This window comes from Drosophila elegans, unplaced genomic scaffold (assembly GCF_018152505.1).
Source record: "Drosophila elegans isolate 14027-0461.03 unplaced genomic scaffold, ASM1815250v1 contig_476, whole genome shotgun sequence".
NCBI lineage: Eukaryota > Metazoa > Arthropoda > Insecta > Diptera > Drosophilidae > Drosophila > Drosophila elegans.
This window is the reverse complement of record NW_024545863.1, coordinates 3607450-3623384: the sequence shown is the minus strand read 5'-3', so window position 1 is coordinate 3623384 and position 15935 is coordinate 3607450. Positions and strand designations below refer to the sequence as shown.

Below are 15935 nucleotides of genomic sequence, written 5' to 3'. Positions count from 1 at the left end.
AATAAACAGCAGCAGCGGGGGCGCCTAAATAATAAAAAAAAAAAATGCCCCCTCCCTTCGACACACCTGAAGTATCTGCCTGAAACTCGCCGATTGGTCAGGTCAAAGTGGTGTGAAATTAACCCCTAATTTCACTTCCGGACTTTAAGTACGTTAAGGGTGGATAATTTAAATAAGCTCCGCCTTGTTCCAGGGCCATTTCATCAAGCAGTTCCATTTAAATCGGTTAAAGCAGTGCACTGGTGCAGCCCTGGTTTACTTAGCGGAGTTGTTAACCTTTGTTTCTTAGCGGAGTCACACTCCCAACAGCAAGATCGCCATTTTCCAATAGGTTAAGTACAAGAATTTTCTTCTTTTACCTGAAGTAAGTTTTTTTTTTTTAATTTTGTAATGTGTTATTGTGACCACATATTAACCACATATTAACGACATATTATTTTATATTTTTAAGTTTAAGCCATTTTATAAGTAAACTACAATATAAATGGAATAATAATATGAAATCGATGAAACCGACGTTTTGAAAATATCGATGAAACCGACGTTTTAAAAACATCGATTGAACCGACGTTTTGAAAAAATCGATGTTGCCATCGAAGTTTCTCCACCGCTAGGTTCTTGTTTTTGTTTTTTTCGTTTTCATTTTTCTCGCCGTTCGGACGTGTTTTCGCTGTGTCTCGCTTAAACTACAAAAGGCTGAATTCGAACTTAAGCTAAAGTTGATATATTAAAGTGATTGATTTTAAAGGGTTTACTTAGCAGTCTAACACGAAAATTAATTTCTTTTCCAAATAATCTATATAACGAACCGATCCTGAACATCTCTTTGTAATTTTGTTTGGCGCGCGAGGAATCGAACGGAAACCGCGGATATAACTCAACGTCAATGTGGATAATGTGTTCCTAAAATTCCGGTACAAAAGCATGTGTTTTGGGAAATATACATATATCGAGTTTATGATATATTGCTGTTGCTGGATCAAAACTCCATAGTGTATCAAAACAACAAAAACGAACGATTACGGTTATGATTGCATCCCGTCGCTGCTGCGCACTCGATTCGCAAGTACCGTTAGACCGCGCAGCTGTTGCAGCCTCCGAAAGTGCCAACAAAGAATAATAACAATAAACAGAGACCAACAAGTGGTGTAAAAAGGTATGGATAAATGGAGCATCATTTCGATTTTAGCCAATTTCGATTTTGTTTGTCCCCCCCAAATAAAACAAACAACAACAGACAGCGACAGGCCACCACAAACATTGCACTGAATTTTGTTTGTTGTTCTCTGTTCAGATATTAATTGAATGGCTTTTATTTGTGTGTGTGTTTGTTTGCTTTTTTTTATTGACGGCTTTCCGTTTGTGCAATGCAAAAATATTTTGTTAAAACTCGTTTCGTTTAAAGCTTTTTTGGCTTAAGCCCGCGAGTGTGTGATTTTGAGTCGCAGTCTTTTTTCCATCCATCAATTTTGGTTTTTGTTACACTGACATATGCAAATTTTTAGTTGCTTTTTGTGGTTTTGGTTTCTTGAGCTCAATTTATAAATATATGTATTCTGGATACCCAGAAAAAAAAAACTACAAAGGCGCTTGAAAAAAACGGAGTCTTAAAAAAAGCGATGTTGAAATATAAAAAAGACTTGATAAAATTTTAAAAATTGAATTGTTGAAATATTTATTAAAATTGGAAGAAAATTTTAATGCTTATCAAAAAATTAAGAACATATAGACTTACTGGATATTTTTTTTGCGTGTAGGCCTCTCAGGCATTTCCCCCCAAACGATGTTTAATAATACGAAACCCACATGTTATTTCATTCTGTTTTCCAACCAAAAACAACAAGGAAAAAAAGAATAACATCAGCCTTTCCATTGACATTTATGAGCGGCGCTAAGGGTGCATATCACTACCTCGCTTGCACACAGGAACTCCCTCCCTCTCTCTCTGTTCCTCTCACGCATTCAGAGGCGTGGGCGGAGGCATTCCAAGGGCTTTGTTGTGGGATTTCTTTTGATTCCACAATTCCCTTATTCCCATCGCGGGAATTCTCGTGGGCTCGTTTCCATTATCCTGCGCATGGGCAGCAGATTACTGGAAAATTGTTATGGAAATGAACGCGGATTTTTTTGATTGATAGAAACGTCGCGTACTTACCAATTATCAACGTAACAAAAACAAATAACAGCTGTTGGCAATGTGTGTTGCCAAGTTTCCGTTATAAAAGCAAGTTGGGAATAATAATGAAAAAGGCAGTAAACATACATAGTAGTGACAGATTTTTAGTGCCTAATTTTAGACACTTTAAGATCTTGTTCAATTCTATTCAAAAAAATTATTTTGTTTGTTTACCATTTATATTTTGTTTATAAACAAACATTTTGTATATTTTCATATTTTCATGCATGCAGTGTTATGTGGTATCTGAGTAGCCAAAGCTAATAACAATTTGATTAAACTTTAAACATTGCAAAACAAAATGTTTTACTTAAAATATATGAATCAATACTTATTTTTATAAAAATACCTTTTTCCTTCTGAAACAGGCTTCGTAAAAAAAAACACAAAGTGCAAAACATAAGCTTTATAATCGAATTCGATACACACAGTATACTATGATATAAATATTGTGTGTAGCAACTCCTCTTGAACTTGATAATGTTCCCAATGGAATTTAAACCTTTTCTCCCTAGGCTATAAATACTGTTAAAGCCGTTCCCAATCAGTTTTATAGCCAAAGTTACTGCCCCGCGAACGCGAAGTGATTTGCATGCATATGCGAACTTCGGCTTTGCACCGTACTAATCTGACTCTTTATGTACCTTATCTTTGCAGTGCCAAAACGTCTGACACACTTTAGTGACTTGGACAGACGGTCGATTCCACTAATTGCTGACACACATAATTTCCCTAACTGGCGAAAAAAAGTAACAAGCGCGAAAACAGAGCGAACGTCGAGCGCAAATTGAATTTACGGTGGTGCCCCATCAAAGTCAAGTCGGCCGACTCTAACTAATTTAATGATCAAAAGTAACACATTTTTTTCGCATTCGGCGGCAACCGCTGAGCGGTGTTAATTGAAAGTGTCACGCGTCGTCTAAATAATAATTTCAATCGGCTTGTTTGTCTATGTGAGTCTGCGTCGTGAGTGACTGCAATGTGGTCAGAAGTAGTGACCCAAACCGGACGATCTGCTATGTCCTGGCTCTTCCTAGTGTTATCCATGGGCGCGGCACAGGCTGCCACGCCATTCGCGAAGGAGTACCGCAGCGCGGGACTCTTCAATGGCAACACACTTGTCGATCTGGACGGCTCCACCACCCTGGACATGGGTCTAGAGAAGCCCACCAGCAGCAGCGACCTCAACGGAGGATTCAAATCGGAGTCATCGGTGATTCTACCAGGCATGCTTCAAAATTCAGGTGGGTTTTAAATTGAATGCTTATTTGAAGAGATTCAAAAATAAGTCACTGCTGAGATCCATGGTTTGATTCTCTTCTTTAGTTTCTGTAAATATCAGTTTGTCCAATCTGTTACTTCTTAAAAGTAGTTTTAAAGAAATAGCTATAATTTTTGGAAGTGGTAGCCTACTTTTCTATTATAAAATATTATGCAAAAGAGCTGGCCTTAGGTTTTATCAACTTTAAAGTATTTATTATGATTTCTACTAGTTCTTCCACTCCCAAAATATATTTCAAAAACTATCTCCAAATATATTTTCGTTTTACCACCAACTTTATTTAAGTAAGGCTATCTCAATTCTTCCCAGAATTATATGTATGCAACTTTCATTCATGCTCGCCTTATCGAGCCCGAAAAGAACCCCAAAAAAGTGTTTCTGCTCCACTCGGGGAAGGAAGTGTTCACTTGGTCGCCGCTTCAGGTATACTCGCATTTATATGTGCCGGCGCTTATCTAACCTTATCTCACAACTCTTTCCTGCGACCCTTTTCGGCCTTCCGATCGTGTCTTTGGTTTGTTTACGACCTGCGCCTTGGCGGAATCATATTTCAGAAACAAGCTGGGCCACAAAAGTGAAGAACAGATTACTGGAACAAGTGTATTTGTGCTGTCTGCCGGTTGTCTCTCCCTTTTTGCATTGTGTCTGTTCTGGTGTACGGCGGTCCTCCCCAGGTTTTTTCCCTGGTAATTCAATCTCAGCTGCACTCAGCAGCGAGAGATGAGTACTGCCCAGCTGGCAACCAGGATGTCAACCGCAACTCCGTCCAGGTTCAGGTTTAGGTCCAATTCAGACCAAATCCCCATCCCCATCACCATCCCCATCTCGATTTCCCATCCCAATTGCAATCCCAATCCCATTCCCGTTTCGGGCACGCTCGGCACATCCGCCAAGCAATTTTCCTGCCTCATTATAACGAGATTAAAGCGTAATCACGGGGAGGGAGACAGACGTGTGCTGCAATGGCTATCCCCGGGGTTTCTTTGTAGTTTTAATTTCCATTCCTCATTTTGGGGTTCTTCGATCTTTGCCAAAGTGCGAACTTCCTGTCCCAACTTGAGGCCAGTGAAAGGGATCTTCAGGCTCGAGTGTCTGGGCTTGTGTTTACCTTTCCATACTGGGTCGACTGTCTTTTTGGCCGTCCGAATTCTGTCCCCCCGCTTTTAACTGATTTAAATGTCATTTAAGCCGCTTAACTTGGCCCTCTTGGTACGTTTCCGATTTTTAGCTTTTTACGGCAACGTTTTTAAGTTTTATGGTAGTCCCATTTTATGAGCGTGAAAATGAAAGTACTTTCGTCAAGTCACAGTCTCAGTCTCACTCACTGTCTCCCTCACCTTTCTCTATCCCTATCTCTCTCGGTCGGCCTTTTCTTTTGGAGTTTTGTGGCCCTCAACTTATGACTCGACAGCAATTTTGAGACTTGGGTAAACTTACAGACGTAAAGTTGTGGCTTTCTTAAATGTGTCATAATTAAAGGCAACATTTTCGTGGGCTGATATGCTGGTTGGGAATTTTCCATAACCCTAAGCTAGATCTAGATCAGATTTAGATATGGGCCAGTAATGTGGGTGGCCACCCTCAGCGAAAAATGTGTTAGAAAAATATCAAATTTCTGGAGCTGGAAACCATCACAACTTTACAGTCCATTTTCTTTTTAATAGGCTATTTTCAGGCATTTCCTGAATTCCTGGAGAACTGAATGGGGACCTAAAGACCGTTAAAAATGTTGCACGCCTTTGTGAATTCATTTTGATGCACCATTAATATTGCTTCTTTTTTTTCTCGATCTTTCATTCATTCCAATTCCTGGACATCAGCCAAAAATATTAAATGCCTAAGGGGCTACCTGAATGTTCTCTGAACTGAAAGAGTTTTTTTTTTAGTTTTTTTGGGGGCCTGGTCCAGCGTTAACATTTCAGCAAAGCACGCAAACTTTGGCCCAGGCCAGGGACCAGTTTTTGGTAGCTTCAGCTAAAGACTGGGTCTTTTCTTGGTCTTGGTTTTGGTTTGGTCTTGGTCCGAGTGCCAAGTTCCCAAGTTCCTGAGTTCCTCAGTTCCCGAGTACAGTACGCAGGCGCAGAGATCTTGGCAGGAGGCTGTTGTCGCTGCCGTTTCTTCGGCTTGGGGTCCCTGGCACTTCAACTCTTCAGCATGTATTTAGATAGGCCAACGTCGAAAGATACAAACGGCCTGTATCTGTGAGTTCGTGTTGCGGGCCGTGTGTGCCAGTGTGTACAATTGCAGTCAAAGTAATAGCAGTAAGCCATGGTTTTTTAAGGTTTTTCTTAAGAATCCCAAAATTGTGAACTTTTTAGAGATTTTACATCAATTATGAAGCTTATAAAATTATTTTAAGGAGAACACCATATGTTACAACATTATTTTTAGCGAGTTTATACATTCTATGAGTTTTTTTTAAACCTCAAGATATTTTTTTTGGCTTTCACAACAATCTCTTTTTATTAAACACTTAATAAGCTTTGATAAACTAAACTGAAAAACTTGATTAAGAACAGAGTCGAAAATACAGAGAACAATGATAAGCATAAAGGATAAAAGTATCTGCTAGCGTCAACAAAAAGGTAATATTAAAGTTCATGGACCGCCATAAGCGACTTAGGTGCTAGTATCTTGACCCCAGTTGTATGTGCTTGGGACAAACAAAGCCGGCCGACAATCGTAAAAACTAAACGACGAGAGAATTTATGAGGCCTCAACCGAAGTGGAGTCTCTTCAGCGGTATATGTGTAGATCAAGTGCCAAAGTCTGAGAACGGGCATTCTTCGAGTTAGATAACAGGGCCCAGGCCAGGTTTGTGTCATGCAAATGCAGATACAGATAAAAACCGAATGCTGTTTTGCAGTAAAAATATATAAATCAAGGCAGCAGGTAGAAGGCAAACGACCCGAGAGAGAACAGAATGTAGAATGTGTTCGCACAAAGTGCGAAATATCCCACAGAGAAGGTGCACAGATGCATCTGTTAGATGCATTTGCCCTCAGCATCGGTCCAACCATCCATCGTTAACGCTGCCACGCTAATTTGACGAAAGCCCATTTCATGGCATTTTTCCAGCACGGCCAGCGATTTCATGCTCCGCACTGCCGACTCGGACTCGGAGTCGGATTCGTTTTCGAATTTGGACTCTCCGCATCGTACAGGTAGTTTTTAACACCTGAAAACCCAATCGTTTAGTGCGCGCAAGTGTCTGGCCTCCATCCACATGCCCATGCACATGCACTACCTCCCACCTCAGGGGCCGTCGTGTTTACACCTTTTGCGAAAAGTCAGGAAAAATGAAACGGTTTCTTCCCATTTTATGGCCCGAACCTGTTGTGCTGTGTGTTCCCTCGATAACCTGTGCGTTGAACCCTCCTTTCCTCCCTCCCTCTTTTTTTTTTATTTTTCCATTGTTTATTTTACCAGTCGTTTGTTGTTGCTATTTATTTGTTTTTAATTTTACATTCAAAAAAAGAACAAACGGGTACACGGATAATGGATAAATTGTGCAAGGCGCTGGCTGGAGTACATATTCTATTCGATTTGTTTACCGAAATCTATAAACTTTTCGTTGCAGTGCAGCCTCCGACTTTCTATATAGGCAAATTTGGTAGATTTTTATCAGGCAGCATTGTTTGCTATTTTGGCCACGGGACAAGACAAGCCAACAACTAACAACACAACCGAAGCAAAGTGCAACAATTTTGGGGCCACAAGCGAACCACCTACGTTGAATTTAACTCCGCTCCCCGCTTGAATTGCATTGGCAAACAAAAGACAACACCGTAAACAGGTGTCTGGCAATGTTTTTCTTTCCGCGCTTTTCTCCCTCTCTAAGTTTTTAATTTGAAAAGTTACCGAAACAGGCGGCATGTGTTTTAGTTGTTGTTTTTGTTTTTGTTTTTGGCAGCGGCCAACGCATTTCCCTGCCGTCTCTGGGGCGCTCCTCCCACACATTCACGCAGCTAAATACCAACTTTCGATTAGAAAGAAAGTACCAAACAAAAAGTGAATGTTACCCAATGAGTGGAAGACAAAAGAGATTCAAAAGAAACCCAAAAGTGCCATAAAAATATGCCATAAACGCAACAAAATCTCAGAAATCAATTGGGATTTAGCCCGGTCTCTTTCTCATGCGATCAGTCTGTCTCTTTTCCCACAGAATTCCGTCAAAAGGCAAATGGAGGCGATACTCTGGTGACGTAGGCGTTTCGATCCGGCGCCGATCTCTTGCGATCGTGTCGATCTCAATGCTAATAAGGTTTTTCAGAGTGCACAGAAACAAAATTGTTAGAACTTAATGTTCGGTAACCATGAGTTGTACTCTATTCGTATGTTTCGATGGTAAAAAAGATTTTACATTTTCTATGAGCATCCCTTATTCCGGGCAAGAATATTTTGGCTCAAAATGTAATGTATCATAGAGACATAAACATTGTATTTCTCGTATCAAAAACCATACACAAAGTTAAATATTTGAATTTCAGCACTCAATAGTCAATACCGATTTAAAAACTATTTTTGTTGTGTATGCCTTTCTTGGGCTTTAAAGTGTAATTTGATTGTGACTCTGTTGGTTTATTTGGCTCGCTGATAGCCGGCTGGCTGTTTGCCATAAACATCTCGTAAATTGAAAAGCGAAGTCATTAAATTTGAATCTCGGCGTAGCAGTTGAAGTTCATTTGGAAACTTGACGAGAATGCAGCTGCAGATGCGGGCAGATGCAGAGCATGTGCAGCCACAAAAAAAGCAACGAACTAAACTGAAAATTAACAACATTATATTGTGTATTCATTATGGTTCTGACGTCCCACATGCAGCAGTTTGTCTAATTGAAATAGAAATCTCTGGGTCTCCAGCAGTTGCACAGATGTTTTATTTCAAGTTTTGACTTATGTTCCGACTCTGTCTCCCTTTCTTCACCATTTCTTTCCAATATCTTTCTTTCACTTGACATTTGAACTTCGGCGTGCAACCACAAGTTGCATAAATAACTTTTGTTCCAGCGAAAACTTCTCTTTGCGTCCTCTGCTGGCTTGTTTGTTTATTTTTGGTTTTTTCCTTTTTGGCTTCTTATACAATGACCTAGAAATTTGGCTTTCTTTTTTTGGCCTTTGTCTGCACATGCTCAGAAAACCACATAAATTAATGTTACAAGCTCAAGATATGGCTTAATGTACAAACAGTGACGTTTCTTTATGATGGTTCATGAATGGGAATACTTAATCAAAAGCGGGGGAAAATATCTTCTGAATTTGTCACCTATTACGTATAACTATCCATATTCTTTTCTGTTTTACAATTGTAATTCTGTACCATTTCTTAATATTAAAATAACCACCTGGTAAACATTTGTAAATGACATTGATAGTAAGGCATATGAATAACAATATTTTGTAAGTAAAGAAGAATAGTTGAGATGTATTCAAAAATGCCCAGCTCCTTTTTCCCAAACTATCCCAATAAATGCACAAAATGTGTTGCATTTATTTTAGCAATTTCCCAATCGCTTAACATCGCTTTGACCTCCACCCGAGGCGCCAGCCATCTCTTAGGTTTTCTGCAGTCCCAGCCTTTTGCCTGGCACCCACACGGAAATCAAAGTCAAAGCCACTATTATTGGCTATAAAAATACAAGGGGAAAAATTACCAATTTCGCAGCTGAAATATTTAACAGAAATTGCTTCCGCACTGAGCAATTTGTCACGGCAACACACCCTCAGGGATTGCAACGCCGCAGATCGAAGTGCCATATGACAGAATAGGCAGGCAGTGCGAATTACAAACCGACTGATCCGATAAATGATCAAAAAGCCGAATGCCGACATCGACGGGCTGTTGCCAATAAACAGTCAATTATTGCAGACAGCCAAGTGCATTAAATTAAATCCGAATAGGCTGGGGGCACATCCATCAGTCAGTCAGCCAGCCAGCCATTCCGTCAGTCAGTCAGTTACTAAGTCAGTCAGTTACGCAAATCTCGCCAACAGGCGATGCAATGGGCCAACACAAAAAAAAATGTTTTGTAAATTTAAGTGCGAGTTTTAAAAGTCTTTTTTATAATAATGAGAACAATCAATGATTTTCATGTTTTCCTCTAAAAAAATTATTATCAATAAATTTTAGTCTAATAAAAACCCTATATGTACATTTCAATTATCAATAATATACGATTTCACTATATCTCTTCGAGTTATAATAAACAATGTTTCCAGAAGAACAAGAATCAGTTTTATATGCATGTTCTTAAATAAGTGTCAAGTGTTTTTGATAAAAGTATAGAGTCACTATAGAATAGAATTACGTTTGTATAAAATATTATTATTAATAAATAAGTACCCTTTTCTTTCAGTGCAGCGAAAATTTGCATTGCTGCTGTTGTTAGGCTTGCTTACCTTGCTTCGACTAATTCGACGACGACTGGCTAATTTATGCCAATTTATGGCATGCAACCCAACCCCTTTGGGGCGGACTAAGTTTCCCACCCAGCTGGGTCGTGAGTTGTGCAGGGCCATATCTTATCGGCCGATAACGCCATTGTGGATACTGGACAATGTGTGGCAACACACTCGCTGTTGTGGTGATCTTCTCTAAGCCGCTTACAAGGTAATCTCCGGCCGGTCGCAATATTTTGATCAGCATTTAAATGGCTCTGAGCATTCAGATTCAAAAATAACCCAAATATTTTGGGCTATTAAAAACTTTTCTTTCAATTGAATGCTTGAAAATATCAGAGATGGTTTTTTGGTTTGGCGCCAATGAAAATTTCAACATCGGCGGCATGGTGACAAATGCTGTTCGAATTATTTTTGGGATTTTCTTTTCGTCGCTCTCTTCGCAGCGGCATTAAAATTAGTTATTTAAACGACTTTTTAGTTACACAGCCGAGGTCGGGGGTGTCCCGTGGTTGTTGAGTCATAAAATGGTTATTTTATAGTCGCGTTTACATGCTTGAATACTGACAGACAGGAAAGTAACAAATGCTCTTCATTAAAATGTAGTAACACTTAGCGTATGCATGTCAGAAGTAAATTTTCTTTGTTTTGATCGTGAATTTATAAAAATTCCACATCAATTGATGACAACTAATGGTTCTCGCCGTAAATGCTTAATTAAAATTGTGTAATATTTTTGGTAGGTATTTCTTAAATGGGTTTTTAGTGTCCCCTTCGATTCATTTTTCATTTGTCTGCAGTCCAGATTCTATCTGTTGTTTATTGATATGCAAATCTCAGCTTGTTGCTTATCAGTCTTAAAAACTTATTCAATTTATATGTGGATTTTTGGAATGAATTTCTTTTGTTCTGTTTCTAAATTTATAAAAATCCCACATGTTGATGACAGCCAATGATTCTCGATGTATCTGTTCAATTAAAATGCAGTAATACTTAATATTGTGATTGCATTGATATGCAAATGACAACTTTCCACAGCTCCATCTTATAGCTTATCAGGCTTAGGATCGTATTCAAAAATGTTCAGATTTGAGTGCCATCGATTGATATTGATGGGGATCAAGAACATGTCCACTTGATATGTGCCTTGTTCCACACTTCTCGCTGTGTTTTGTCATAACTTTAAGCAATTTATGCACATTTTCCCCCATGTATACCGTTAGTCGCCGAACGGCTTATCACGTTTCTAACGGTACTCGGTACCTCCCCAACTCCAAAACGCCCAACACATCTCCACCTCCCCCTCGGGGTTTTTTTTTTTGGCTCTTTGTCCGCTTACGATTATCGGCTGCACAGGTTAACGAACCTCGGTTCTTGGATGACTTTTCGAAATGATCAATTTCATTGTTTTTCGCCACCTGTCTTCATTTCACAATCATAATTTATGAAATACCCATATTTTATAATTTATGCACGAAATCTTTTAGCTAATGAACTACAGACTCCCAAAAGAGTCCAACTTAAATGGGGATAATTAAAGCAAATTTATGGCAAGAGTTCCCTGAACCCTCCAGATAGATATAATACGATTCTGAACTTTCACCGCAGCCAATTTGACGTTTGATGTGCCATGAAAATGAATTTATAAGCGTGCCGCTCTTTTTCTTCGCCCCGATTCTACCCCACCCACTATTTATTTAACAAGAAACAAAAGTGTTAAGGCGAACAAGAAATGTGTTCACATTGGGGCAACAAGTTAATTAGCCACAGAAATAGACGGCGAAGGAGGCGAGAACATGAAAAGAAACCAATATGAAAGCTACAGATACTGATACATGCGTATCCATGAGATACCCAGCCAGCCGTCCATGTCAACAAACAGTTCGACACGCTCGATCGACCATTAAAATTGTTTAGCCCGGCGATCGGTGAAGTGAATTTCATGTTCCATTGGCCAGAACTCTTTCGATCCCGCTCGAGATCTCTCCATTCCTGAGATCTGTCACAGATCTGAATGAGGCCTTCGGCAATCATATATCTCTCAACGCCTCTGTCAGATTTGATCTAAATTTACGCTTAATAATAAAATCTTTCGGTTCCTGCCAAAACACTACTATATTATTCGCAGGTCAAAGACTTTCGGTCCGCTCGTCTTAAAGATCCCTCATCCGCACCGCTCTCTACTTAGTCATAATTGCAACAACCAAGGCCCACATTCAACTTGGCTGGCCAAGTGCTTCTGGGAGACATGGCCAAAACACACACATTTTGGGCCACATTGCGGTGATTGATCGTTCGTGCGCCACTCTAACAAAACGAGAAGCTCCCCATAAACGATAAAGTGGGAAGGAAGGGAAAACCACTTCAGTCCACTTCTGTTTTGTAGGCTTGAATTGTCTTTTCTGGTTTTAATGTCTTTGCGAGCGTTGACATTCGATGGCTTGGCCATGGCCAACAACAAGCTATTGAAATTTTATATGGGTTATACAGTGCGTTTAAAATGTATAGGAATAATGGAATCCGAGCTTAATCAACAACTAAATATACTTTTTAAGTCAAATTATTGAAATAGTTTGTTTTACTTTAAAACTTTGGCAAATATGGGACTTTAACTCCAGTCAATAAAATTAAAATTCAACCTTTGTCTTATCTACAACCTGATACTTAACCAATTAACCCAGTTTATCACTTAATTTGTATTTCAAAAATTACCATTAACAAGCTTATAACAGCTTTAGCTGTTGACTATTGAAATTCAATATTTTTGAGACGCACTGTAACCGTGTATCTGTATCTTTTGATCTAAATATAGCGGGCGCCGTGATACTTGACTATCTCGTATCTCGTACGCTTGACCATGTGCGGTTTGTGACCAGTTTGTGGGCGTGCCGGGGGTCCAACCGCCGATTGCTGATTGCCGATTGCCGATCAATGAATGACCAAGACAAAGGTTAATGCTGAGGCGACCAAGGCTGGAGCAACGAAAATGTGGATCAATTGAGTGGGGCTTTCAGGGGCTTTGTTGTAACGGGGGTGTCATACAGTTCCACTCGTATCTTTCTAAGATCAGTGCCATAGAAAGGCGGCTGTCTTTGAGCCTCGTGTGTCATTGCCGCCCGCAGGGTAGAACGCACATTAGCGCGGCCTGAAAGCCAGAAAACCAGAAACCCATCATAGCCATATCAAATTTCGCAGCTAGGCCGAGATAATTGATTGGTTGAGTTGGCTGGAAGTTGGCTTTCGGCTTTGGGTTTGGCTCAAAGTCAAAGCCGCACGCCCGCAAGTGCTGACATTTGTTCGGTGTCACGACTGGGAAAACTGGCAGACAGAAAACAACTCCTGGCATCCGAGAGGCACAAACAGTTTGTGTTCTATGTCGGTCGGTTTGTCAGTTAGTCAGTTAGTCAGCCAGTCAGTCTGCTAGTCAGTCTGCTAGTCAGTCCGTCTGTTAGTCACTCACGAACTGTGGAACTGTGGAAACTTTCTTCCGTGCCGCAGAATGACAGCGGCAGAAGCTGCAAAGCCCCAAGGAGGGGCACAGCATCCACATCCCCGTCCACATCCACATCCACCCAAATGCTCATCATGGTGTCATTGATCTCGGGTCTCTTGCAAGTTGCAACACAGGCACGGAGCATTGTTCTGCAGGAGGCACAAGGCCCAGTCGTGGGCTTTATCGCCTCTTCCTGATCGGCTGCAGCTTGCGGTACTTGCTCGGTTCAAGAGTCAGCACTTACTATCCACAGCAAAGCTCAAAATAATAGCTTCAAGCCTTATAAAAATTAAATATAGAAGGATTATAAATCTAATATATACAAATTTAGATAATTGCATAAAATAAATTGAATTGAGAGGTCAATTACCTTTTATTAACAGTTTAAATATGTAGTTTATATTTTTATATAATTTTGTAAAATTTAATTGTAGGTTTGGTGACATATTAATTTTAGTTTGTTTATTTCTTTGTCATATTCTGGATGTAACCATTACAATACCAGCATTTCTATCGGATAATAATCAACTCCCATAGTTTTTTGTTCTAGTACTTTCACATTGGTCACAACTGTATCTGCCAAATGTAGTTAAAGTCACAGTGGCAGATGCAACCTACAGCGAACAGTTGCTGACTGCAGCATTTTTGTGAAAATTAATTTAACGTGAGCCGACGACTAATTTTGAAAGTGTGGCCATGCCCCAAACCCCATCGGGAAGCCTACAAAATTTCATTATAAATAAATTTTTGGTTTTCTGTAAATTTTCTTTATGGCTTCATATGGCTTCTCGGACAGCTGCAAACTTGACGGCGGCGCTTTAATAGCCTCAACTTTTGGCAACATAAAAAACAAAAAAAAAATTCGAACCCAAACTTGTTTTGGCCACAAAACTGGTTCTTGGCCAAAGAAGTTTTCTGTTGTTATTATTTTTTTTTTTGTGAATTTTTCGTGAATTTGTTTCTAAGTTGGGCAAACGCGACTTTACCTTTGGCCAGCGGCGCAGCTCAAGCCGAAGTTAAGGCTAAGAGAAGATATTAACTAAATGATAATGCTTAGCAGGTAGTTAAGGGCTCGGTTTGGCCAGAAATTGCCTCTTCCTCGCGTTTAACACAGCCTCCCCCTTTTCCACTCTTTAGAGGCGGAAGCTTCCATTTGGGTTTGGACTTCTATGGTACTGCCTAGCTACGTGCCTTTAGCCAAGTCGATGGCATTTCGGCTTGCCGGCTTAGCGATTTCCGCTTCTGTTTCCACAAAACTCTGATTGGCACAATGCAAACTCATTGAACCAACAAGATCAGAACGTGAAAATCCACTTGGAAATCCACTGTCAGTCTGTCTCTCAAACTAACTGACTGACTGTTTGAGTGGTGGCCGCAATGAAAATTCATTTTCATCGCCTCAATCAACAATTTAATTCAATTAAGTTTTGAAATGTTTGTGGCACGTCGACCGAATAGTACGAAAACAATAACAACAAACGAAAACAAAGAACCGAAAGAATGCAACTGCAAGGCCCACAAAATATGTTTAACTATCGGAAACGGAATTTTCATGAACCACCAACTAAAACAAACGCCAATAAAATATGTGCATACATTTGAAGACAGGTCTCTGCTGTCGGCAGAACTTGCAATTGGCCACGATGGAAAATTGGTAGGGAACGGCCACAATCGGAGAGGGGAGGCTCCTTGGTTAGTGCCCCAATCTCGGCCAGCAAAACGTTTTCTCAGGCAAGTTCAAAAATTGCAGGCCAGCTGAAATTAGAAAAACTGTCTAGATTAAGATTGAGAATTTAAGGATTTATCTAGATATCAATCTTGAAATAAAGAACACAATTATTAATATTGACAAAAAAAAATTATATATATTTATATAAATATTATATATATATATATATATATCCAATTCTTGAAGCTATCCATATTTGGTCTTTAGATTCATATTTCAATCTATAAACATGCCTTCTTTTTTACTTCACGAATAATTTGATTTATAATTTCATTGAGGAAACAACAAACTCATTAACCTTTAAAGAATAGTCTATAAAACCAAAAAAGTTGCCAAATGGGGACAACTCATATTTGCATAATCGTTTTGTCACTCTAAAGCGGGATTCTTTTGCTTTGATTAATGAATGTATTAATATAGCGTTAATGACTTGGAGCGGGGACATTCATTCCAGAATAAGCTCAGATTATGCCAATCTGTTGAACAGCTCTGAAAAGCTGCTTTCCCGGATTTCTCCACTAAGCTGCGCGATCCGAAACTAGTTTGCTTATAAATATTCTTTTGGAGGGGAAACGTTTTAATTTCGCCAACTGTATTTGGCAAGTGCAACTGCAGTGCAAAGCTAATCGACGGATCTCGACTTGTATCTTATAAATACGCCACAATTTATGCATTCGCTCGCATTTGCCTAAGCAAAGAACCGTTAAATGTTCGCGAGCCTCTTAATTAAAGGCCATGGAATCCGAATCCGTAGAACCACCATCAGGGGGAGAAACTCTGCCACTTGGCGGCACAAAATGTTTTCATTTTGTTTTTTTTTTTCGCAGTGAATGGCTGCCACTTACAGAACCAATTTA

At 39.6% G+C, this 15935-nt stretch overlaps 1 protein-coding gene across 1 annotated transcript in view; it reads left to right on the top strand.

Annotated features, from left to right (window-relative positions):
• The first annotated feature begins 638 nt into the window (after positions 1-638).
• LOC108148642 overlaps positions 639-15935 on the top strand; it is a 31771-nt gene continuing 16474 nt past the window's right edge. The window contains exons 1-2 of the mRNA XM_017275766.1: positions 639-1156; positions 2834-3420. Of these exons, the coding sequence (XP_017131255.1) occupies positions 3156-3420 (265 nt within the window). The 5' untranslated portion in view covers positions 639-1156; positions 2834-3155. The remainder of the gene's footprint in view (positions 1157-2833; positions 3421-15935) is intronic.